The sequence below is a fragment of the Aethalodelphis obliquidens genome, unplaced genomic scaffold (genome assembly GCF_003676395.1).
Source record: "Aethalodelphis obliquidens isolate GAN/ISIS:26980383/991018 unplaced genomic scaffold, ASM367639v1 scaffold21, whole genome shotgun sequence".
NCBI classification, from domain to species: Eukaryota; Metazoa; Chordata; class Mammalia; order Artiodactyla; family Delphinidae; genus Aethalodelphis; species Aethalodelphis obliquidens.
In genome coordinates this window covers 17,256,162-17,278,437 of record NW_020837965.1, presented here as the reverse complement: position 1 = coordinate 17,278,437, position 22,276 = coordinate 17,256,162, and the positions used below count along the sequence as shown (strand labels likewise).

Here is a 22,276-nt window from a genome sequence, read left to right as displayed (position 1 = left end):
GACATTGTCTTCAGGGGCACAGCCCAGCCTGGGGACCCCCTCATTAGGTGCATGGGAGGACACCCTGGGCTGTAGACATTTGACCCACCCAGAAGGCCCTGTGGGAGAGTCTGTCCCAGGCAGCCCCGCTGTCAGAAATGCTCCCCCAAGACCTATGACTAAACGTGGACAACCCCGGCGTTGCGCCCTGGAGAAGATGTATGTAGTGTCTTTATCCCTGGCATGTATTTACGGGGAAATGTCTGTAAACAGATGTGTCCCTATGGTGTGGTACATGCCGTGATGGGGCTGCAAGGCCGAGGAGTCCCTTTGCTTGTGGGGGGGAACGTGAGGGCAGGATATCCTGGCCTGTAGCAAAGGTCAGCTGTCTCCCAAGGTCAGGAGCCCTCGTGGAGCCAGGGGTGTGCGCCTGGGCCGGGCCCCGGGAGGGAGCAGGAAGGCTTCAGAGCAGCCAGAATCGTGTCCCTGGAGCCCACACTGCCCTCGCTGGCACCAGCGCCTGGCCCTTTTCACCACCAAACGGTTCCTCTGTTGGTCAGTGCCTCGGGGTTTCCAGGACAGAAAGGCGACTGCAGTCATTAGTGTGATTAGATCGGCCTAATGCAGAATAGGTCAGCCTGCCAGGAAGGAACCGCTTCTGCTGTTGACGTAAGAACTCTGGAATCACACCAGCCTGGTACCAGGTCTGGTTCTGAGCACCACCGGCTGTGTGACTTTGGGCAGATGACCCAGCCTCTCTGAGTTTCCGTCCCTCACTTGTAACTGGGGATGTGGTGGCTGTTGTGAAGGATAAGGGAGTTGCTGCATGTGCTGCCATGGGGCCTGGCCCAGGGAGGGTTTGAGACGCTGTCGTGGAACCAGTTGCCCTGGAGCCTGCTGGGTCATTGCTGACGGGGCGGGGGTTCCGGATCGAGGTGGCCACCCTCCTCCAGGGGAGTCTTGACTCCATGGGGTCAAGCGCCTTCAGGGGAGGCTATTTCACCCCTCAGTCCAGTTATCCAAGTCTGGCTCCAAGGTGTGTGCCACACCCCCCCCCCCCACTGCCCCACCCCTGGGCCTCCCCCAGCCCGCCCTGCACTGTTTCTGGGAGGGGCTCCTCTGCTGGGTGGGGGTCAGGGACAGAGCCCTGAGATTGGGATCTGGGGTGTTGCAGATTCCCAGGGGGCTTGTGTGCCACGGGCCATCTGCCTCCTGGGAGGCTGTTAGCATCAGAGGGACGCCCCCTCTGGTGGGGTGCCCTCCATGGCGTGAGCCTGTGGGTGGGACACCGAGGCTCGTCACCCACCTCAGGGGTGCCCGGGGATGCCGAGTGCAGCGAGGATGGAGGACATCTCCGTGCACGTGGTGAGCTCTACACAGGAAAGGGGGCTTTCTGACTGGGGTCCTCCCCTGTACCCCAGTCTGCCCGAGCCCTGCCTCTGATTCCCCGGTCCCTCGCTCAACTGAAATCGGGACTAGTTTGTTTTCATCTTAGGTTCACACGATGGTTTGGGCTCTTGTCTTGGCTTTAAGCTGGTGTAAGCACGCAAGTGTGCTCCACTTGGAGTGTGTGGGATACCACATCCCCTCCTTTAGAAACAAAAACCAAAAGCCCCACTGAGCCAGAAGCTCGGGGGACCCCGGAGCCACCCCACGGTGGTTATTTTATTTATTTATTTATTTTTAATTTTTGGCCACACTGCGCGACATGCGGGATCTTAGTTCCCTGACCAGGGATCGAACCCGTGCCCCCTGCAGTGGAAGTGCGGAGTCTTAACCACTGGACCGCCAGGGAAGCCCCACCATGGTGGTTACTGATGCTATTTCACAGGTGAGGAAGATGGAGCTTAAACAGGGCTTACGCAGCAAGCGCCAGGGCTGGGTCTTGAACCCGTGTACGGCTCTCTTACTTTCGTCAGATGGCTAAGGAGATAATTCACTGTGGTGCACGTGCGCGCGCACACACACACACACACACACACACACACACACGCACTTTTCGTTTCCCCGTGTGGCCTGGATCTCTACTTCTGCCCCACCCAGCTGAGCGCCAGGCACATCGTGGTGGTGCTCTGTGACAGTTGCTGGGAGAGGCAACAGCCAGTGTGGCGGCCAGCTGTCCAGCCCCGTTACCCCTCCCAGCAGCTCTGGGCATCTGGTGGCTCCTTCCTGGGGCCCCGTGGACTTGAACGAAGCATTAGCCGTGGCCCCGGCACTGGCAGCTGGCTGCGGTGGGCCTGCCTCCGCCAAAGCGGGCAGGCTTTCTCCAGCCGCCCCTCTTCCCATCTCGACCTCAGTCCCCTGCCACACCCTCCTGGTGGAGCCTTTGTCCCCAGAGGATTCAGGGACGGGGAGCGGCATGTTCCATTCCTCAAGTGCTCGTGTGGCTCACTCAGTGTGTAAGATGGCAAGGCTGGGGGCTGTTGGACCCCAGCCCATTCCGGGCTCTGTCACTTTCCAGCAGCCACTAAGTGCCTCAGGGCCTCAGTTTCCTCATCTGTAAAAGGGGCGTGGTGTCGGTGCCCACCTCGGGGGTACATTGTGAGGGAAACACCAGGTGATTCATGCAAAGTGGTTAGAACAGGGCCAGGTGTGTCATGAGTACTCAAAAGGCAGCGCTTGTCATTATGCAGGCTTGGACCCAAGGCCTCCCAAACCCTGATCCACTGTCTTCCGCTTCCTGGCCGAGCCACCTGCCCCCCTCCCCACCCCCCATCCCACCCAACCAAAGACTTTGTGGAGGAACCTCTAGGAGGTCATAAGGGTTAAGTAGTACACAGCCCAGGGGGTCCCATTCCCTGGGTGCAGTGTGAGTAGTGGAATTATGCAGTGCACAGCCAGCTCATCCTTCCATGGTGGGTCTGATGGTACAGGATTTCCAAACCCTCATAGCAAGCGTGGGTTGATCCCCAGGTGTTCTTCTCAAGTCCCTCTCCACTCACCCTGGCTTGAAACTCTTCTTGGGGAGCCCTTGTGCTACAGGACCAGGGGTGGGCCTTGGTGGCAGTGCTCTGGACAGGTAACACACCCCGTGCCGGAGGCTGAGGACGTGGTGGACTCTGAGCAAGCCCTTGGCCCCCTGTCTCCCCAGATGGCCATCGTGTTCAACCAGGAGGGCCTGAGCGCCATCCAGCCGCCCTGCGTGGTCCAGAATTTCATCAACCACAACGCCGTCCTGTACAAGGTGTTCGTGGTCGGCGAGTCCTATACCGTGGTCCAGAGGCCCTCGCTGAAGAACTTCTCCGCGGGCACCTCAGGTAACTGAGCCCGCGCCGTCTCTGGATGCCCTGAGCTTCGGGGCGTGGCTGGAGCACGGCACCAGCCGCCAGCTTCTGGAGCAGGGAGAGGTGATCTGAAGGTTGGAAGAGCTGTGTCCAGTAGCTAAAGAGGTCTTGGCGCACGCCAGGTCATGGTAGGGGCTCTGTCTGTCTCTACCATACATTGCAGGAAGAACCTGAAAGCTCTCTGCCCCCAGGCCACTTCCCGGGGCCCTGCGCGGTCACGAGGCCCACAGGGAACACACTGGAATGGGTGATGGTCCCTTCGGCGAAGCCAGGGAGGGGGAGGGAGGGAGGGGCCCCTCATATTTTGAGGACCAGAGCGCTGGCTGCTTTATCACGTCTCCTTTTTCCAACTGGGAAACGCTGAGTCACCTGCTGCCTCTGCAGCTGCTGAGGTGGACGCATGCTCTCTTCAGAGTCAGCACGCAGGGCGCAGGACTTCCCGGCGGTGGGACCCCGGGCAGGTCAAGGGTGGCCACAGTCAGCCTGCCGGGTACCCCACAGGGCTGAGGAGCGCGTCCGTGAGCGTGTTTTGGATCAGTGGATAATGGCCCTCCGTGTCCCTCAGGTGTCACACAGTGGTGGCATTGCAGGGTTCTGCCAGCGTTGGGGCATCTGAGGGGGTCCTCTAGGGAGGCTGAGGGGCTCCACGCGTTCAGCTTTTCTTCAGCTGCTCACCAGCTGCAGGTGACCCTTGGCCGTTTCAAAAACTGACACTAAGATAAGGATTTGCTGGTAGTGGGGCCGCTTAAAAGACTGTTCTAGTGGTTCTGGAGGCGTCTCTAAGGCAAGTTCCAGAAACGTTTGGAACAGTGGCAGCGTCTCTGGAATAAGCACGGTTTTCCAAGAGGACCCCTCGGAGGATGTCTGGTTGCCCTGGTGTGTTTTGCTCTCACTCACTGTGTGTTTCTCTCTGGACGGGAAACCCGCCATCACCAGATGAAATGTCCAGGCTGCGTTATTTCCCTCTGAGCAAACAGATGTGTCTTCCTAAAATCCCTCTGTGGGACTGCCTGTCACCATCTGCTCCTCATGGCTTCAAGCCACTCCTCTGTTTTTTTTTTTTTTTAAAATAAATAAATTTATTTATTTATGGCTGTATTGGGTCTTCGTTGCTGCACACAGGCTTTCTCTAGTTGCGGCAAGCGGGGGCTACTCTTTGTTGCAGTGCGCGGGCTTCTCTTGTAGCGGAGCACGGGCTTCAGTAGATGTGTCACGCGGGCTCAGTAGTTGTGGCTCGCGGGCTCTAGAGCGCAGGCTCACTAGTTGTGGCGCACGGGCTTAGTTGCTCCACGGCATGTGGGATCTTCCTGGACCAGGGCTGGAACCCGTGTCCCCTGCATTGGCAGGCGGATTCTTAGCCACTGTGCCACCAGGGAAGCCTCAGGCCATGCCTCTTGACTGAAGTCCAGCTGTTCGCATCCTGTCTCAGCCGTTCTTCCCATTAACGCAACCCAGAGAGCAGACACTCTGGAAATGTGTGTCTCTCTCCACTGCCCTTCTGAGTGCTGGCGGGGCTTTGAGGGCATCCCGGTGCTCATGCTCGTCCTTCCCTCTACCCACTGGGCTGATGGAATGATCTGGGGGTGGGGGACCGATGTCAGGAGGGGTCTTTTTGTATGTGACTGTGTACTGGCAAGAGGCATTCTTATCAATTGTGGGCAGGTTGAGGCTGATGTTTTTTTAAGCCTGTTTATATTGTTTCCTGATTTTTAAACATACGTTCTTTAAGTCTACACAAAATGTATTAAGGGAAGAGTAGGTATGCCTTTTTATTTATTTTACCAAAAAATCACTCCATCTCTAAAAGAAATATACCACGTGGTTTCCTTCCTTTCCACATGAAAAGTCCCTCTTTTCCTTCCCTTTTTCTCCTGGTTGCAAAGGCCTGGGCCAGTTTCCATCTGGGAACCACTAGTGGCTGGGCGTGAGCTCTGTGTCCCATGTCTGAGGACAGGGGCTCTGCATCTGTGTCTTCTCATGGCCATTCCAGGTTGCCAGTTTACCATAATATGCAGGCTGGGGCCGAGTAAATCAGTGGAGAAACGTAGAGCTAATGGAGAAGTGTTTATTATGCCCAGGCGAGCTGAGTGATTTTCACTGTGTCCATCCCTCCATCCCCAAAAACTGGTTCTGTGTCCACTGTCTTCAGGGCATCACAGCAGCTCGTTGTTCTTTTCACGCATGTGTTCTCTTTCTGGATGAGAAGCACAGTGTGACAGCGGCTCTTTAAGCTGGACCAGTTGGGCAGGGGGCTTTAGGGCTCTGGCTTCTTTCCAGCCCCCTCCCAGCTTTCTGGTTCCCATGGCCCTGCGTGGCAGGCTCGCCGGTCTCCCCTGTCCATGCAGGGAGGTGGAGGCTCCTTGAGTGGGATTCTTTGACCTGCAGTGGTGATGAAGACACCAGCTTTCCCTCCACAACTACTGTGTTCTTTTGATTCTCAGATGTACTTTTGGTTTTCACCTGTTAGCATCTCTGAAGTCAGGTGTGTCTTACGGCCACAGGCCTCTTGCAGTCACCTCTGCTGGAACTGAAGACACGATTTTACAGAGAGGGTTGAGGTTGGCCTGTGCCAGCCCCAGGAACACATGTTCTCTGCCCTTGGTCCACGGTCTTGAGGAGACTGCTCCTCTCTCTCCACTAGTTCCAGAGTCGCAGTGGGTGTGTTTCTCTGCTCCCCTTTCTGTGCAGTGGGTTTATTTCTGTTTCTTTTCCTCTGCGGGCACAACGCCTTTCTTAGGCTCTACACGTGGGCCTTTTCTTCCTTAGGGATATGTATATAAAGGAACGACACCGCTTACCACATAGAGCAAGGGTCAGCAGGCTTTTTCTGCAAAAGTCCAGAGTAAGTGTTTCCAGCTCTGTCATAATTATTTAATGCTGCCGTTGTTGCCTAAGAGCCGCTGTAGACAGCATTGTAAGCGAATGGGCGTGGCTGCGTTCCAATAAACCTTTATTTACAAACACAGGTGGCGGGCCAGATGTGGTGATCTTGCATCGAGAGGCCCTCAGGTGTAACAAATGCCCTGTTTCCTTGCACCTGCCAGGCGCTCAGCCCTGGGATCCAGCAGGGAACTAGATAGTCAGCCAAGTATCCTGCCCTCGTGTGTTCATCTTCTAGCGGGAGAAACTACACACCAGGGAAGAAGAAATGAAAGGACGAATTGTGGCAGCACAGATGAGGGACCGCAGAGGAAACAGTGGGTCCTGGGACACCGCTGGGTGAGGGGAGCCACTCGGGCAGGGCAGCCGGGGCCCCTCTGCGGAGCTGACGCTTGCGGGGGATCTGGGAGGAGACCTGGGCCACCGTCTGCAGCGCCATGACATGCTTTATCCCCCGCCCCCCACCAGAGATGTGAAGATTAAGCAAATGAAGCTGAAGAAGGTGTGGCCACAGCTCACACCTGCACCTCAGACCCTCTGGGATATTTGGGTGCTACACTTGTCACTTACTCTGCTTCTTTTGAACCTCTTTTGCTTGTCTGTAAATTGGGGACAGAAATACCCATATTCCTCTTATTACCTCCGCTCTCCTGTGGGCGTTCTTGGTGTTCTTCCCGGGGCTCCGTGTGACTCGGGACTAGTCCAGGAACAGAGAGGGGATGGGCCCCCCCAATCCAGGGTGCACCTGTGATCAAGGTGCAAGGGCCCAGCCAGGCTTATCTTTAGGGAACTCGGTATCCTGAAGCTACCCAGGGAAACTGGCACCGAGGGATGCTCTGACCCTTTCTGACCCACCTCGGCTTCCACAGTCTCCTGGTTCATCGAATGGCTGGAATCCGCTCCCACTCTGTCCGGCCCCTACTCAGGCCGCACATGGGGAGGATCTGAGTAAAGGGCAGCTCTCCCCTCCCTGCTAAACAGTCCTCTGGCCAGGGCTCCCAGGTCAGCGTTAGCCGGGAGCAGAAACGAGCCTCCTTTGAAATGGTCCACACTTTCGATCTTGCCACAGGAAGCTGTTGGGCGACAGCTTGGCTGTGTCCACCTGCTCTGGGTGGCCTTTCTCTCCCCAGGCCTGCTCTGCCATCCTGGCGATTGCCCTTGGGTCCCACAGGGTGGGTGGGAGGCGCCCTGAGCTCAGTAGGACTGGGCCAGGCTGGGCTACAGGCTGAGAAGGTGGGCAGTACCCACGGAAGGCCGGAACGCCCATCCCAGCTGCTCCGGGCTCTGGCCCGTGGAGCTTGCCACCCCCCGAAGGCTCACTTTTCTTGGCTGTCAGCGCCCAGGAGCCGAGGTTGGTGGGGCTGCTTGGCACCAGTCCTGCAGGGTGTTTATTTTCCCCAGGCTCCTCCCCAGGACCGTCTCTCGTGCCCCCCGTCTGGACTGGCTCTGGTCGGAGCGGTAGGAGGACTTTCGGGCACACCAGGGCGGCAAGGGGCCTGCATGCCCCGCTAGCGGGAAAGACGCCAGGTACATCTCAGCGCCTGCCTGCTCGGCCTCCGCCCGAATCACTTCCTCATGCATGATTGTTGCGGCGCTGCAATCCTGGAGGTGGTGGGGGGCGGGCGTTGGCAGCCAGAGCAGGTGCCTCCTTGGTCTGGCCCCTGGCACACGGCGGTGCTCAGCCAGGGCCCTTCCTGGCCTGCGCTTAGAGGCCTGGGTCCCAGGGATGAGCAGTGTGTCCTGGGGGACGGGAGCCGTAACACCCTGCCAGGAAGGACTAAAGCAGAGGCTGCTGGGGCCACGTTGGGGCTCGTGGCCCGTGCCACTCTCGGGGTGGGGGGATCACAGTGTGATGACGGCCTTTACCAGATCCCAGCCCTGAGGCTCGTGGTTTAGTGCTTCGTGCATTCGTGTGCCACACTTCCAGCTGCTGGAGAGCGTGTTTCTGACCGACTGACCTGCCTTTACTCTCCAGGGGGTGAAGGAGCAAACCAGCTGCTCATCACTCCCAATAATCTTGGGATTGATCTGCCTCTTGGGTGCCCCCATGGGACCGAGGGGGCCCAGGGGGCAGTGGGAGCAGAGAGGGAGGGGGTGGGAGATGTGGAGGGTATTTCATGGGGCTGTATGCTTTCTTAGATGGGTCCTACAGAAGCCCATGCTCTGATTTCCGATTTTTTCCTTAAGTAGTGGGGAAACAGCAAAATCCTTTGTATTTTAAACACTCACGTGCCAAGTGGCAGCCTAGCCGTTTCTCAGCTGCTACCCTGAAAAGGCATTCCGTGGGCAGAACCCGGAGGGGAATGCTGGGTTAAATGGCATCAGTTGACCTCTTGACTCTGGGCCTTTGATATGCACATATGCAGCATTTCCCACTCACTTAGCCCCCTTTCTGGTGCGTGTCCGTAAGACACTCTAGACACGCTTTGGGGAGGGGGGGCCTCGGGTATTGGGGAAAATCAGGTATGGTTGTGTAAAACGAGAGCAGAGGCAGAGGTGCGCTCATCAAGCTGTTCATTTTTATACGGGAAGGAAAATGGCAACAGGAGCCCTGCCTGGGCGTGCGGGTCTCCGTGGCGTCCTGTCTTCCTGGGGTGGGTAGGGAGGCCCAGGTGGCTGCCGCTGGACGCCGAGCCTGAAGGCCACTGTGGCCTGTGGCTGGGGCGGTGCTGTCCCCTGGTGTCGGGTGCTGGAATCACCGTCCCTGCCTCGAGCTTCTAACTCCGGCTTCTTCCTGTCTTTGCTTTTCCAGACCGTGAGTCCATCTTCTTCAACAGCCACAACGTGTCCAAGCCAGAATCGTCATCGGTGCTGACCGCGGTATGTCCCTGCCGCCGAGCCCTGGGTGTGGGGTGCTTTTGACTGTCCAGCGGGGCAGGGTGGCAGGACCTTCCCCCCAGGCCAGGGACCCAGGGCGGTTCCAGAGACCCCTCTTCCTCGCGTGCTTCGGGCCTTCGTGCCGGTGGTCATCACAGCCACGCCCGCTCATTGCTGGGCTACTCCAAGTGGATGATTTTCTAACTCTCCTCCTACATGAGGAAATCCCCCCAACCGTGAAGAATTTGAAGTCCTGCTTTCTAATCTGCCTTTTGCCTGATTTAAGAAGAGGGAGCAGAGCACCACCTCAATTTTCCTTTTTCTTTCCTTGCCCACGTGAGTCCAGGGAGCGTTTGTTAAGAGCCTGCCGTGTACATCTGGGGCTGCTGGGGTCATTCACGGTGGGTAATGGGCTCGGGGTTGCTGTTCAGCGAACGTCGCTGCGTGTCAGGCTCCATCCTCGATGCCCTGCGGCCCAAAACAGCCTTGCAGGGGTGGACAGACATCCCCACTTCCCTGAGGCGGGGGGGCTGTGCTCAGCCAGATTCACCGGGCTCCTCACTCGGGGACAGAGACGAGATTTGACCCCAGATTTGTCTGATGCCAAAGCTGGGTGTTCCGGGAATTTAGGATTTCTTATCTCCCTGGCAATTGCTGAGCAGTTAGAAGTCAGCGCTGGGCCACCCTCTGCTGTTCCTCCATGTGTCCTGAGAGCCAGGGGTCTCTGCTGCCACTGCCGCTGAAATGAGCCCTCTGCCAGCTCTCTGCTCCCCTCCTGGCCATGCTCGGAGGGTTTGCCAGTGTCCCATCCACAGCAGACCCCCACCTCTAGGCCTCACTCCCCCTCATTCCAGGTTAGGGCCTCCTGTCCCCCAGCCGAGGCCGCCTGTGCTTTTCTTGTCTGTTTCTGGTTCCTTTGAGGAGCCAGCTGTGTGCTGAGGGTTCGACAGAGCACAGGCGTGGAAGGGACCTGGAAGGAACACCAGCGTCCCTCAAGATGTTAATAGACATTCCCCGGGAACAAGTTTTGTGGTCAAGGATGCTTGGAGAACAACCAGATTTTAAACAGAACCCCTCAGCGCCTGGCTGTGCACATTATAAGACGTAAATAGGTGTTCTGTGCAAGAAAACGTTCTGGTCTCGTAAAAGCTGCAGAAACTTCAGGCTGGCCCAGCTCTGCAGGGCATCTTCCCTGCGACGCTCTCAGACCGTATTCAGCCTGTGACGCTTGGAGGGGGTTGGCATTCCGCGGACTTGCCGAGAGGCTGTCCCTGCCACTCCCCTGGCACAGAGCAGCTCTAGTCACCGCTGGGCTGTTACCTGATGCCAGAGGGTCACTGTGAGGGCCAGAAGCAAAGTCACCTTCCTGGCTAATCACCCACCTGCCATTCAGCCTGCGTCTCCGTCTGCCACTTGGGAAAGGTCGGCCTGCAGACCCTGCGGGGCCTCCTCTCCACCTTTAGGCCCCGCTGCCATCTCCCCCTTCCCCCCAGCTCATGACTGCTGTGTGGGGATTCCCCCAGGGCTGGCAACGTGGAAAAGAGAAAAGGGAAATGCAGGCAGCCGTCCCTTTTCCACTCGGGATGTCAGGCCCACATGCACAGACAAGGCCATCCCCAGACCTGGGTGTCCAGACAAGCCCCTTAGCATTCTCCTGCTCGCCAAGGTCCCTCCAGTCCCCATCTCGGCCTCGTGCAGGTGCCGGGAGCCCTGCCCTGGCCTTGAAGCCCCCCCTCCTTCCCTGGCTGGATGTTCCCAAGGGTGGACGCAGCTCCCACACCCAACTGGCTGCCCACCCCCGACACAGGGTATTGGTTAAGAGTGTGACACTGACAGGACTGCCTGGGGTCAGACCGAAGCTCCACAACTTTCCAGCTGTGTGGCCTCAGGCAAGTCACATTGCCTCTCTGAGCCTCGGGTTCCCTGTCCTACCCTGTAGGGTGGTGGTGGCGTTCAGGGAGTCCCTAGATGAAAAGCACCATGGCAGTGCTGGGTGTGCAGTAGGTGCTCAGTCAGTGTCAGCTGTGACTGGTGACGGGTGGCCCCGGGGGTCCACCTGAGCACCTCTTACCACCTCCATCGCCTCCCTGTTTCAGACAATCAAAGGGCTCCAGAAGGACTTCTGAGATTCCTTAGCTGAGCTGAGAAAGTGCTTTTATAAACAGCGGGGTCACGAGGCTTTGTAACAGAGCAGCAGCCATTGGTCCCCTTGCTGCCAGGCCTGAGCCACAGGCCTTACGGGTGAGCTTCGTGGATCCCCACCACAGTCCCGTGGCGGCAGGGGTGTTCTTATTACCCCATTTCCTGGGGCGAGAAAACAAGACGCAGCAGGGCCCGTTATGGCTCAGGGCACGCAGCGGGGACTGGGCAATGCCAGGCGTCCTCCCAGGGCTGTGACTCGGTGAGGGACCCGGGCTGCAGGACCAGCGGCCAGGCTGCTGACCTGGGCTCAGGCAGGTGCCTGTCACAGCGAAGCTAATGCAGATGCTTAGACAGCATCTCCCCTGGACGAGACGCCGGGGCAGCGGGGTCATGGGCGCTGTTGGGGGTCGCCGCCTGCTATGCAGAGCCGGTGGATGTGGCTTTCACAGTAGCGCATGACGGTGCCCAGTTGTGGGGTCCCTGCCCTGCACGTGTCTGGGAGTTCCCCATCAGCCATGCGGCTTCCTGAGCTGGGGGTAAGCACCACGTGTCCTGGGTACCCAGGGCTCTGTCCCCAGCCTACCTGACCCAGCCTCGCTTCGTGTTAACATTAGTCGTTTTAATGTGAACCGTTCAATGGCGTTAAGTACATTCACAGTGTCGTGCAACTGCCACCTCTGTCCAGTTCCAGAGCATTTGCATCACCCAAAAGGAATCCTGTACCCGTTAAGTGTCACCCCTCATTCCCCCTCCCCCCAGCCCCTGGCAACCACGAATCTGCTTCTTCGTCTCCATGGACTTACCTGTTCTGGACCTTTCATATTAAGGGAACCGTACAGTGTGTGACCTATTGTGTCTGGCCTTTTTCACATAGCCTGATGTTTTCAAGGTTCATCCACGTGGTAGCATTGTGAGAACAATATTCCATTGTGTGGGTAACCCATTTTGTTTATCCAGTCATCTGTTGATGGACATTTGGGTTGTTTCTACCTTTTGCCTATTGGGAATAATGCAGCTATGAACAGTGGCCTACAAGTTACACACCTGGGGTGGAATTGCTGGGTCACATGGTAATTCTCCATTTGGCTTTTTGACCCAGCTTCTGTTTTATTTCTGCTGGGTGAGCTCCTGGGCTTCCCCTTTGGCCCCGAGCCCACAGTCCATAGGACCCTGCTGTCTCCTGAGCACCACACGTGAGCCCTATTCCGGCTGACGTGCTGCCATCCATGCCCTGAAATGCAAGTGGAGCGGCTCCTCCAGCCAGGCATGTGCTGTCCCCATCACGTCAATGACCTTGTGATTCCTCCCAGCAGTCTGGGATGGAGGCCTCATTGGCCCTGTTTTGCAGATGAGCGGGCTGAGGCACACAGAGGCCAAGTACTTTCCCCTAAGACCACAGAGCTGGGAAGTCACGGTCAGGATTCAAATCCGGACCCCTCGGACTTCAGTCCTTCCCAGGGCCGTGTTCTGCTTCCTTGGAGGCCCAGGCCAGGGGCCACGCTTGAGCCCATGAAGACTTGTGTGCCTGTCCCAGGCCAGCTGTGATTAGAGCAGAAAGCGAGCAGTGTCAGCAGGAGTCCAAGGGACGGCCCCACGAGCCCTGTGGAAGCTTCGCTAAAAGCTGAACTTGGGCCTGGGGGTTGGGCCGCAGCAGCAGAGTAGAGACTCTTTGGGGAAAGGCCCGCTGAGCATGAGTTGGTGTGGTCACACCAGGGTTAGCGACTCATCCGGAAGGGGAGAAGTGTAAGCCCCACCCAGGAGCCCTGTGACCACCACCCGCCCCTGCCCACTTCCGGCCAGTAAATGAAGGCTGGTCCACGGAACCTATCACCTCACAGCCTTGAGGCTCCGGCAATGGTGGGCCAGTGTGGTGATGCTGACAGAAATTCCCCCTGCTGCCCGCCTCTGCCCTAACAGTTCCAGCTGCTCCCAGCTCTCTCCTGTGGGTTCTTACCTCTGCACCTTTGCTTCCACTGTGCTCTCATCTGGGTCCCTTCCCCCCACCCCCCTCAATCCTCCCCATCTTCAAGGTCCAGCTCACAGGCTCCCTGAACCACACAGTCTTCCTGGGTTCACAACAGACTCTCCATCCCCTTCCTCCTTGCTAAGAGGCTTGGGTTTTACAGGCTTAAATGCCTGGGTCCAAATCCAGCCCTGAGCTGTGTGGCCCTGGACCGGCCCCTGAGCCTCTCTGAGCTTCAGCTCCCCTGTGTATAAAATGCTGATAACGGTGCTCGCCTCCCTGCTGGTTATGAGGACTAGAGGTCACGTACGCTGTATACCTAGCAGCTGTCCAGCCCTTGGCAGGACTTGGAAATGGCCGTCCTCGTGCCGACTCTGGTGGGTCTGTCCTGCCTCTTGCCTGCGGGTAAGGCCCGGCCTGTGCCACCTCCCTGGGGGGGCCTCTGTGTGTGGCGAGGCGTGGAGCCTCCCCACCCGGGGCCTGACTCGTGTGTGTGTGTGTGTGTGTGTGTGTGTGTGTGTGTGTGTGTTGGCAGCTGGAAAAGATCGAGGGTGTCTTCGAGCGACCGAGTGACGAGGTCATCCGGGAGCTGTCCCGGGCCCTGCGGCAGGCACTGGGCGTATCGCTCTTCGGGATCGACATCATCATCAACAACCAGACGGGGCAGCACGCCGTCATCGACATCAACGCCTTCCCAGGTGAGCGGTGGGGCCGGGCGCCGCCTTCACCAGTCTGTAGACTGGCAGCCTTGGGCAGGTGGTGGGGGCCGGAGAGTTGGGCTGACCAGCTCCATCCCTCACTGTCTGGGGCCCAGGGTCGGAGCAGCCCCCGCTCAGCCGCAGCCCCACCTGCCAGTGGGTTTACAGGGCGCGTAGTGGGCCTGCAGCTAAACGCGTGTTCTTTCCGCTGCCTCTCCTGGCCCGGTGCCACCAGCAGTGGCCTTTCCGGGCCAAATCTCAGCTGACCTCTTGGGCCCTTGTAGGTTTAAAGAGCTGAAAGGACACTGGAGGGCATATAAATCCCAGTTTACACGCAGGGAGGGAGGGAGAAGTTGTCCCAGGTCATACGGCAGGATAGTGGCAAGGCTGTGCTCCTCCCCCCGCCCTGAGCCACCATGCTGGGGACACGCTTGGATCCGGCCAGCTCCCCGCGGCTGGGGCGTCTGCTCCATGCTGTCTGCGGCAGCCCTGAGGCAGGAAGCACTGCCGGGCCTGCTGCCCCACCAGGCTCTGCCCTGCACCCCTCAGATCCCAACTCAGGGAGGGGCTCAGCGGGAGACATCACCCGAGAACCCTCAAGGGGACTGTTAGCTTCAGCAGTGATGGTGGTGGCGGCCCTGGGCTGAGCTACTTCACAGAGACACGTGCTGAGGCCAGGCGACTCCCCATCTCACGGCAGGTCAGGGACAGTGCTGCTTCGCTCCCTCTGGCCCAGAGCAGCCTGGGCGCTTACCCTCTCGGTGGGCATCTCTGTCTCAAGGCCGTGGCTCTTGCCTTTATTAAGCACCTGCCCTGGAGGTAGAGCCATCGTCACGGCTCAGTGGATATGAAGAGAGGAAGCGCTTCCCGCCCTCGGGGAGGCTAGCATCTCACGTGAGAGCCCTGCTAGCAGGAGGGCACTGCGCGGTGGGCGTCTCCAGGGAGCAGGAAGCCCCCGTGCTTGGGGAGCATCACTGGGCACCAGGCTGGGTGCTTGACACGTGTCCCCTGCACTGAGAGCATGCGGGCCAGGCCCGGCCAGCACCACGATTCACAGCCAAGGAAACCCAGGTTCGGGGGAGGCCCCTGCTGTCTCTGTCATGCAGTTTGCCGAAGGCCCACTGCATTCCCCAGCTGCTGCAGACAGTGCAGGGCGGCGGGGGCCCTGCCCTCGGGGGACGGGGGTGCCAGGGGCTCCTCTGTGAAGCGGGAGTGGGAGCAGGGCCTGGCAAGAAGGGAGGGAGCCACCCCTAAGGATCCCGGGCAGGGCCTGCGGAGGGGGGCCTGTGGCCCGAGGCCTCGTGCAGCAGGGAGGTCAGAGGTCAGAGGGGAGCCCACCGTGTGGCCGTTCACTCTGAGCAAGGTGGCGCGGCCATCTGAGGTCTGTGTTCGTGAATAGAAATTGAGACCCTTTGGGACAATGGCCTATTTCTCCGTAGTCACCGTGGGTGCAGCCTGGATGGAGAGGTGGGTTTTTGATGAGCGAGGGTGACGGAATGAGAGAGCACAGGGAAATTGAGGCTGCATCAGGGGAACAATTAGAATAAATCAGAGGATCTAAATCAGGGAGGACGTGGAGGGAACGACAGCGAAAAGGCGGCTGAGTCAGTGGATTGGGGGGACCGGGCAGGGCAATGCCCGGCTGGTGGGGTGGAGGTTCTAGAAGGATGGGGGGGGCGGGGAGGAACTCTGCAACTGAGCTGCGGATTTGTGCTGGGTCCTGAGTTGGACCCGCCCAGCCAGCACCTGTGTGACTCGGGCCGGACATTCTGAGGGCGTCCCGGGTGTTCAGAGAAGGGACGGCCACTGTGAGCCAGCGTGGATGGGGGAAGCCAAGAGGAGGCCCCTGGAGGGCCAAGCCTGAGTGATGGAGCTGAGCCCCGAGGAGACTGTGAGGGAGCCGGTGCTGAGTTAGGCCCCGGGAGCATGTGGGGCTTGGGGCCCAGAGGAGGCGGTGTCCAGGAGAGGGGCCGCCTGGGGCCCCGCCCTCTCCCTGCCGGGTTTACGGGCCTGGATCTGGAGTCCTCATGGTCCTGGGCCCCCTCACCCTGTGCCTCGGGCCATGGGTGTCCGGTAGCAGCCCCGCCACCCAGCCTGCGTGCTGGGCTCTGGGCAGTGGTGACAGCAGTGGCCACCAGTGGCGCCCAGCCTGCCTGGGAACCTTTACCCCCAGGGTTTCATTTCATTCTCACAACCACACAGCGTGCAAGGGACCATCAGGATCTCCATGTGCTGCCGGGCACTTGGAGCCAGGGGGCTGGGAGACACGTCCAAGGTCACATGGCTGCCAGGTAGTGGGGCTGGGCCTGGGCCCTGGGCCCCTGACCTGAGGCTGCCTGCTTCTTAGCTTGAGTCGTGGGTTCAGATCCTGGCTGCCCTCACCATCTGCTGAGGCGAACCTCCGGTTGGGGCAGCCTCAGTGTTCGCTCGTGCACAGTGGGAACACTTCTCCCCTCCTAGCAGAGGAGATGGCGTGTGCACAGTGCCTGCCCTGCAGCGCTCCTTCACGCCTCAGTCCGCCCTCCCCAGGCTGCGAGGAGCCGTGGGCCGGGCCTCGTCTGGGGGCGGCAGAGCTGTTGCTGAGGGAACGGCTTATGTTCCTTGGTGGCCTGTCAGCGGATCTCAGCTCTTCTCCCCTGCTTGCATCTCCGCCCTGGAAACCCAGCAGCAGCACGTCTGCCGATGGCCCGTGACTGCCCTGCCCTTCACCCCCGGCCCCAGGGCCAAGGAAGCGCCCAGTCCTAGAGTGGGGCACCCAGCACCACATGTATTCAAGGCACGGGTGGCACCAAAGGGCCTGGTTCAGATCCCAGTGCTGCTACTTAGAGCTTCGTGTCCTTGTCTGTAAAATGGAGATAACCCTCAGGTCCCGCTCCCCAGGGGCTATCAGGATGCCACGTGTAGCCGGGGGCCAGCACTCGGTGAGCCTGGATGAACGCTAGCCCTGGACGTTGTCACCATACCCACCGTCACAGTGAACACGTGTCCACCTGCTGATGGCTCTTTTGGTGTTTGGGGCTGGTTACTTAACTCTGTGCCTCCATTTCCTCATCTGGAAAATGGGGACAGAGGGTTGTGATGATCAAGTGAGGGCGTGTTGAGAGGGCAAGTGCTGTGCATGCCAGTATATACCCAGTTTTGTTTTTCCCCTGGGCGCCTCTGCTTGCCCCTCTCAGCCGCGGGCTCCCTCAAAACCACAGCACTGTTTGCTGGACACATAAGAGCGTGCACAGTGAGGCAGCCCCATCTGCCTGGCCCCTGGGCAGCCTTTTCTGTACGAGCTAACGCACCTGCCCAAGTCCGAACCTTCATTCTGCAGCTCGTGCCAACGGCTGTGAAGACCATCACAGAGGACGTGCGAGGGGTCGGCACCTCTCAGCCCCAGGCCTGGTGTCAGCGATGGGGTCACATCCCGGGGCCGGGGGTGGTACCTGGGCCCCCTCCCAATGCAGGCACGCTGTCCCTTTTTGGGGACCTGCTTCCTGTCCCGATCACTGTTCTTGCAGCTGTGTGCCCGGTTCTCATTGCTGCAAATTGGTTCAGGCAGGCGGGGGCGGGGGCGCCCACCCCGTGTCGAATTTCTTTCGAAGCAGCTTTCAGAAGTCAGCAAAATCCTCGAGCCAGATCCGAAATTTGCTCAATGGGTGGCTCCGAGGACTGTTTGCTGACATTCGCAGTTGCATCTGTGATGGGAAACGCAGGCCCCAGGTGGGTCCCGGCGGTTTCTGTTCAGGAGATCTGGGCCCGCTTGTTAGGGAAGCGGTGTTAGTGCGGTGGCCTTGTTGGGGGGTGCGCAGAGTACGCAGCATGGCGGGCCTCCTTGCAGGTACTGATACTTTGGGGGTGAGAGGGAAATGGACTCAGTTCCAGGAGCAGCTGCTGTTGCTCAGGCCTCACCCACGTTCCAGCCCTCCCAGTCCTGCCCACAGGAGCCCCCCTTCACCCGTCCTCAGTTTACACACAGGGAAGCTGGAGCTGAGCCACGTGGAGGGGGAGGGGTGTTTCTGATTCAGAGCTGGAGGAGCGGGCCTTCTGTCCTGCCACCTCTGGCCACTCCACCTCCCCCGCATGATGGCATCAGACCACGTCGGGAGGGGGGTGATTAAATGAGATGTCGAAGCTGTGCTCAGCAGGGACAGGGCGCTTTCTCAGCGGCTTCTCACCCTCCGGGGGCAGCCGAATTCAAGGACTGGCCCCTCGGGGCCGCACGCACGGGGCTTGGAGTCCAGGCTGTGTGCACTCGACCAGCCCTCCTGGGCCCGGGAGCCCCTTCGCGCCCCCCGCACCCACCTGGCTCAGCGTGCTGTCTGTCTCTCCCACCCCCAGGCTACGAGGGCGTGAGCGAGTTCTTCACGGACCTCCTGAACCACATCACCACCGTGCTGCAGGGCCAGAGCGCGGCCGCAGCAGGCACGGGGGACGTGGCCCCGCTGCGGCACAGCAGGCTCCTGGCGGAGCAGGCGGGTGGCCTGGCGGCCGAGCGGACGTGCAGCGCCAGCCCCGGCTGCTGCAGCAGCATGATGGGCCAGGAGCCGCCCTGGACGGCCGAGGCCGACGTGGGCGGCGTGGGCGCGGGCAGCACCTCCAAGCTGCCGCACCAGAGACTCGGCTGCACCGCCGCCGTGTCGCCCAGCTTCCAGCAGCACTGCGTGGCCTCGCTGGCCACCAAGGCCTCCTCCCAGTAGCCACGCACGGGGCCCGGGACCCTGAGGGGCAGCGCGGGCTGCAGAACACACACATGCTGGGCGAGCAGCTCCCGACGGTGACGCTACTACTAAGAATTCCCAAGGATCTGATTCTCCTTCTCCTTCTTTTTTTTTTTAATTTTTAACCTGATTCTCTGATGTCATGATCTACATGAGGGGTGGGGGTGGGGACGGAAGAGAACCCCAAGTGGTCCAGCCTCGCGGAAGAGGGACAATCCCGCCTGATTCCTGCTGTGCAGATCTCTCCACTGAGTTTACACACGCTTGTGTTTTCAACACTAGGTCTGAATGTGAGGTGGAGTGTGCATGCGTGCGTGTGTGGGGGTGTGCGTGCGTGTGCATGGTCGCCGTGCATGTGTGAGTGCCCGAGCACGTCCACGTCTGTTCTTCTCAATGGCTGCTGTGGCCCAGGCCTCGGGGACCCTGGAGCAGGCCATCCCTGGGCAGGCTGTCGGCGGCTGAGCAGAGCCAGCAAACGGTTGCCCATCTCTCTTCTCTCCAAGCCGCCACGCCAGGCCCGGCCCCGTTTCCCTTACCGCTGGCTTAAAGCCCCATCCGGTGTGCAGCTGCCCCCTCCCGAAAGCAGGAGGAGCCAGGGGAAGCAGGAGGCCCCAGCTACCATTTCCTTGTGGATTCCACGCAGGGAGTCTGGGCTGTGGTCCACCTGCTGCCCGCTCACGAAAGCAGAGGAGGAGGAGGCTTCCCTGGGAAGGCCACAGCCCTGGGTCGGCTGCCTTTCTCCACGTGCAGCTCCCTGGAGTCCACTAGGCCCGTCAGTACGTGTCCCACGCAACGGGGCCTCCTTCCCTGACCAAGCGCCACTGCTCCCTGGACCCGGGAGGAGCCTGCCTCGCTGGGAACCTCTGGGCTGATCCTGCTTGTGCCAAGGATTTGTGCTGTGACTTTGGGCCAATCATTCCAAGAGTCGCCGGGCAGTCATGACCAGGGAACTCAAGGGCAGGCTGGACGCCCTAGCCCCTACAGTGCAGCCTGTGTCTCCGTGACGTCAACCCAGATGAGCGTCTCCTTGGCATCGAGGCGATTTGGGGCTCTCCCCCCAGGCAGGAGGAGGCTGCACGTTGCTCCACACCTGCCCAGAAGGCCTGATCCACCCCTTTCATGCTCGCTGCCAGCCCCAAGCACTAAGCCAGCCAGGTGCGAGGGGGCTCGCAGCCCCAGAGGCAAGAAAGCACATTACCCGCTTCTCCTATTAGAGTCACCCCAGCCCCTGATGGCAGCAGACAGACCACCAGCTGATCAGTCCAAGCCCGAGGTCCAGGCAGGCCGGCAGCCCCCTTTGCAGAGAAGGGGATCAGTGAAGGGCTTTGTCAGTCCTCGGGCCGTGTGACCATCTGGCGGGATGCATAGGGACCCCTGAGCATAGCCTTGTGTCTTCTCTCATCAGTCCCTCTTGAGGAAGAGGAACAGGCCTCTGGGCCGTCCTGCGTGGTCCAGGGAGGATGGACTGAGAGCGGCCGCTGAGCTGGGCGCTCAGACACCTTCAGGCCTGGTCAGCAGGGACGTGGCGGTCGCCCACTTTGGGAAAGGAAGGGCTGGGGGGAGGGCGGCTGCCATCAGAAGTGCCCAGCTGTCCTAGAAACCACGGGCCCTCCGACCACCGTGTTTACACGACTTGAGTGTTGAACCCTGATTATAATGTCTGTACGTCGCCTTTCCTAGCCTAACCCCAAGCGCCGGGGGAGCAGGAAAGCGTGGCTGGCCTCTTGCACTGCTTTGTCTCCAAAATAAACTACTGAAATCAAACTGCATTTCACACGTGTTTACAAAACGTTGCTAAAAGCCTGTGCCCTCCTCCAGTCTTTTAATAAAACAGCTTTACGTTTTTGAGTAAAATTCCAGTCCTGATCGAGTCAGGACAGGTCAGGAGTGCAGGGTGACCCGGTGCCAGGCAGGGCCCCTGGCCACATCGTGTCCTGTTTAATCGATGCCTCCCCTCCGGCTCTCACACGTTAGCGTCCAGGGCCCGGATATCAAGTAACTGTTTTGCAGTGACGCGGCACTTTCCACCAGCCTCGATGCGGGTGGCCAGCAGGGTGGGGAAACCGAGGGGCGGGGTTAGGCTTCATAAAGGCCCAGGAGCTGCGTGGTGGGTGGTGGGGAAGGGACTGGCCACTCTCGAGGGCATGTGCGGGCCTCTCCCCGGGCCCAGCGTCTCTGCAGGGGTGGAGGGAGCTGTGTCGGGGAGCGTAGACGGGGAGAGGGTTGCGAGCAGCAATGAGGTCTCACCAAGCGACCCCCATCCTCAGTGTCACCTGATGCACACTGACCGGGTCCCAGGACACCGGCCATGGAGTCGGTCTCCTCTTAGGTCTCCGTGTCCCTGGCCCTGGGGCTTCCGCATCAGGGGAAGACAGACCCCCTCAAGGCCCTCAGCCTTTGCGGTCTCTTCTTCCCCAGGGCTTGGTGCTGCTGCCTCCGGCCACTCTCAGCACCTTCGAGGGCCCGTGGGGAGGCCCTGCTGTGGTGTACACGTGTGGTGCCTGGACCCTGCTGGCATCCCGGGGGCGGTTGGGACTCTCCTCCCCAAGCTGTTTTGCCAGTTGGTGGGCCTGTTGGGGGCCGTGCCCTGCGGCACCTGGGTGGTGGCCAGTGGCTGGGGTTGCCGAAGGGCTCCAGGAGCAAGTGGCGGGGCCACGTTTCGCCTGAGGCCTCGGGTAGGTTCCGAGGGTCACTTGCAAGGTCTCTGCCCTCGGCAGCCTGGAGCAGAGGCTGCGGGCCGGGTTCTGCTTGCAGGTTGTATCATGATGTGGTTCCACGAGCACTCAGCCCCAACTGAGTATAGGAGCTGGATGTCTCCTCCCCACGGGAGCGTGGGGGGCGGGGGGATTGCCCTTGGAAGCACGGGTTTGCAGCGCGGGGTGGGTCGGGCTGGACCAGAGATCCTGCAGCATCACCTGCAGGAGACGGACGCAGCTGGAGTCCCCGGCGAGTTTATATGGGGCATTGTCTGAGTTAATGCCATCAGTGAGGGAGAAAACAACCTTGAGAAAGGATTCCTCTTTACCCAGAGGACTGCCGTGTGTGCTGTATGGAAGGTTGAAGGACCCTGGCAGGAAGCCATCCTTTAAGCCAACTGGGAAGAGCAGCTGTTGTCTGCCCTGCGGCCTAGGACCGAGGGACACTGTGGCGCCCTGTCCTTGCTGGAAGACTGGTCCTCAGCTCAGGGACTCGCAGGCCACTGGCCACACAGAACCATTGAATGGCTTCACTGGTGTCCCTGGGGTTTGCATCCGCCCTCCCCTCTCCACCCTAGAAACTGACCCTTCACCCAGCGGGATCCCCGACAGCTCGTCTCTCTTCCCGGGCCATGGCTCAAGGGCCCCTGAGCTCCAGAGACCTTGAGCGGCGTGCTGGCTGTCCTGAAGGAGCACAGCCCCTGCACGTAGCTTACCACGAGGTAGAGGAGTACATCCACCCTTGACGAAGGTTCTGGCCTCCTCGGTGAGCCTGGCCACGCCCTGATGCCGCACACACCGCCCTGCCCGTGCCGGAGCCTGAGCATGAGATGCTGCGGCCGAGGCCTCCAGATGGGCGGTTCTCCTGTCGGTCCTGCCCTCCGTGCGCAACGCTCTGCCTCTGCCCCTTCTCTGCACAGCCTTGCCAGTGTGATCTTGGAATGGCCCTCCACCCACATGCTGTTTACTGGAGAGCCGACTGTTGGCATGGAAGCACCCGGGCCCTTTTCCTTCTGGTTCCGACCACCAGGCCCCACCCAGACCACCTGGGGCCTTTTCCAGAAATGGTTGCATTTCCCCTCTACTTCCAGAGCTGCCCATGACCTGGCGG

The 22,276-nt window shown here is 59.9% G+C and overlaps 1 protein-coding gene and 1 long non-coding RNA gene across 4 annotated transcripts in view; both read left to right on the top strand.

The window, feature by feature from the left end:
- Positions 1–20,233, top strand: part of ITPK1 (inositol-tetrakisphosphate 1-kinase) — a 163,264-nt gene extending 143,031 nt beyond the window's left edge. For 2 of the 3 annotated variants that reach the window (XM_027120405.1, XM_027120406.1), the window contains 4 exons: positions 3,071–3,236; positions 8,896–8,963; positions 13,601–13,763; positions 18,090–20,233. In XM_027120405.1, the coding sequence (XP_026976206.1) occupies positions 3,071–3,236; positions 8,896–8,963; positions 13,601–13,763; positions 18,090–18,448 (756 nt within the window). In that variant the 3' untranslated portion in view covers positions 18,449–20,233. The remainder of the gene's footprint in view (positions 1–3,070; positions 3,237–8,895; positions 8,964–13,600; positions 13,764–18,089) is intronic. The other variant, XM_027120407.1, reaches the window with a different exon arrangement.
- Positions 13,777–15,713, top strand: LOC113627603 (uncharacterized). Its single transcript, XR_003435620.1, has 2 exons — positions 13,777–15,419; positions 15,538–15,713. It is a non-coding gene; the product is annotated as an uncharacterized LOC113627603 (long non-coding RNA).
- Positions 20,234–22,276: the final 2,043 nt, after the last annotated feature.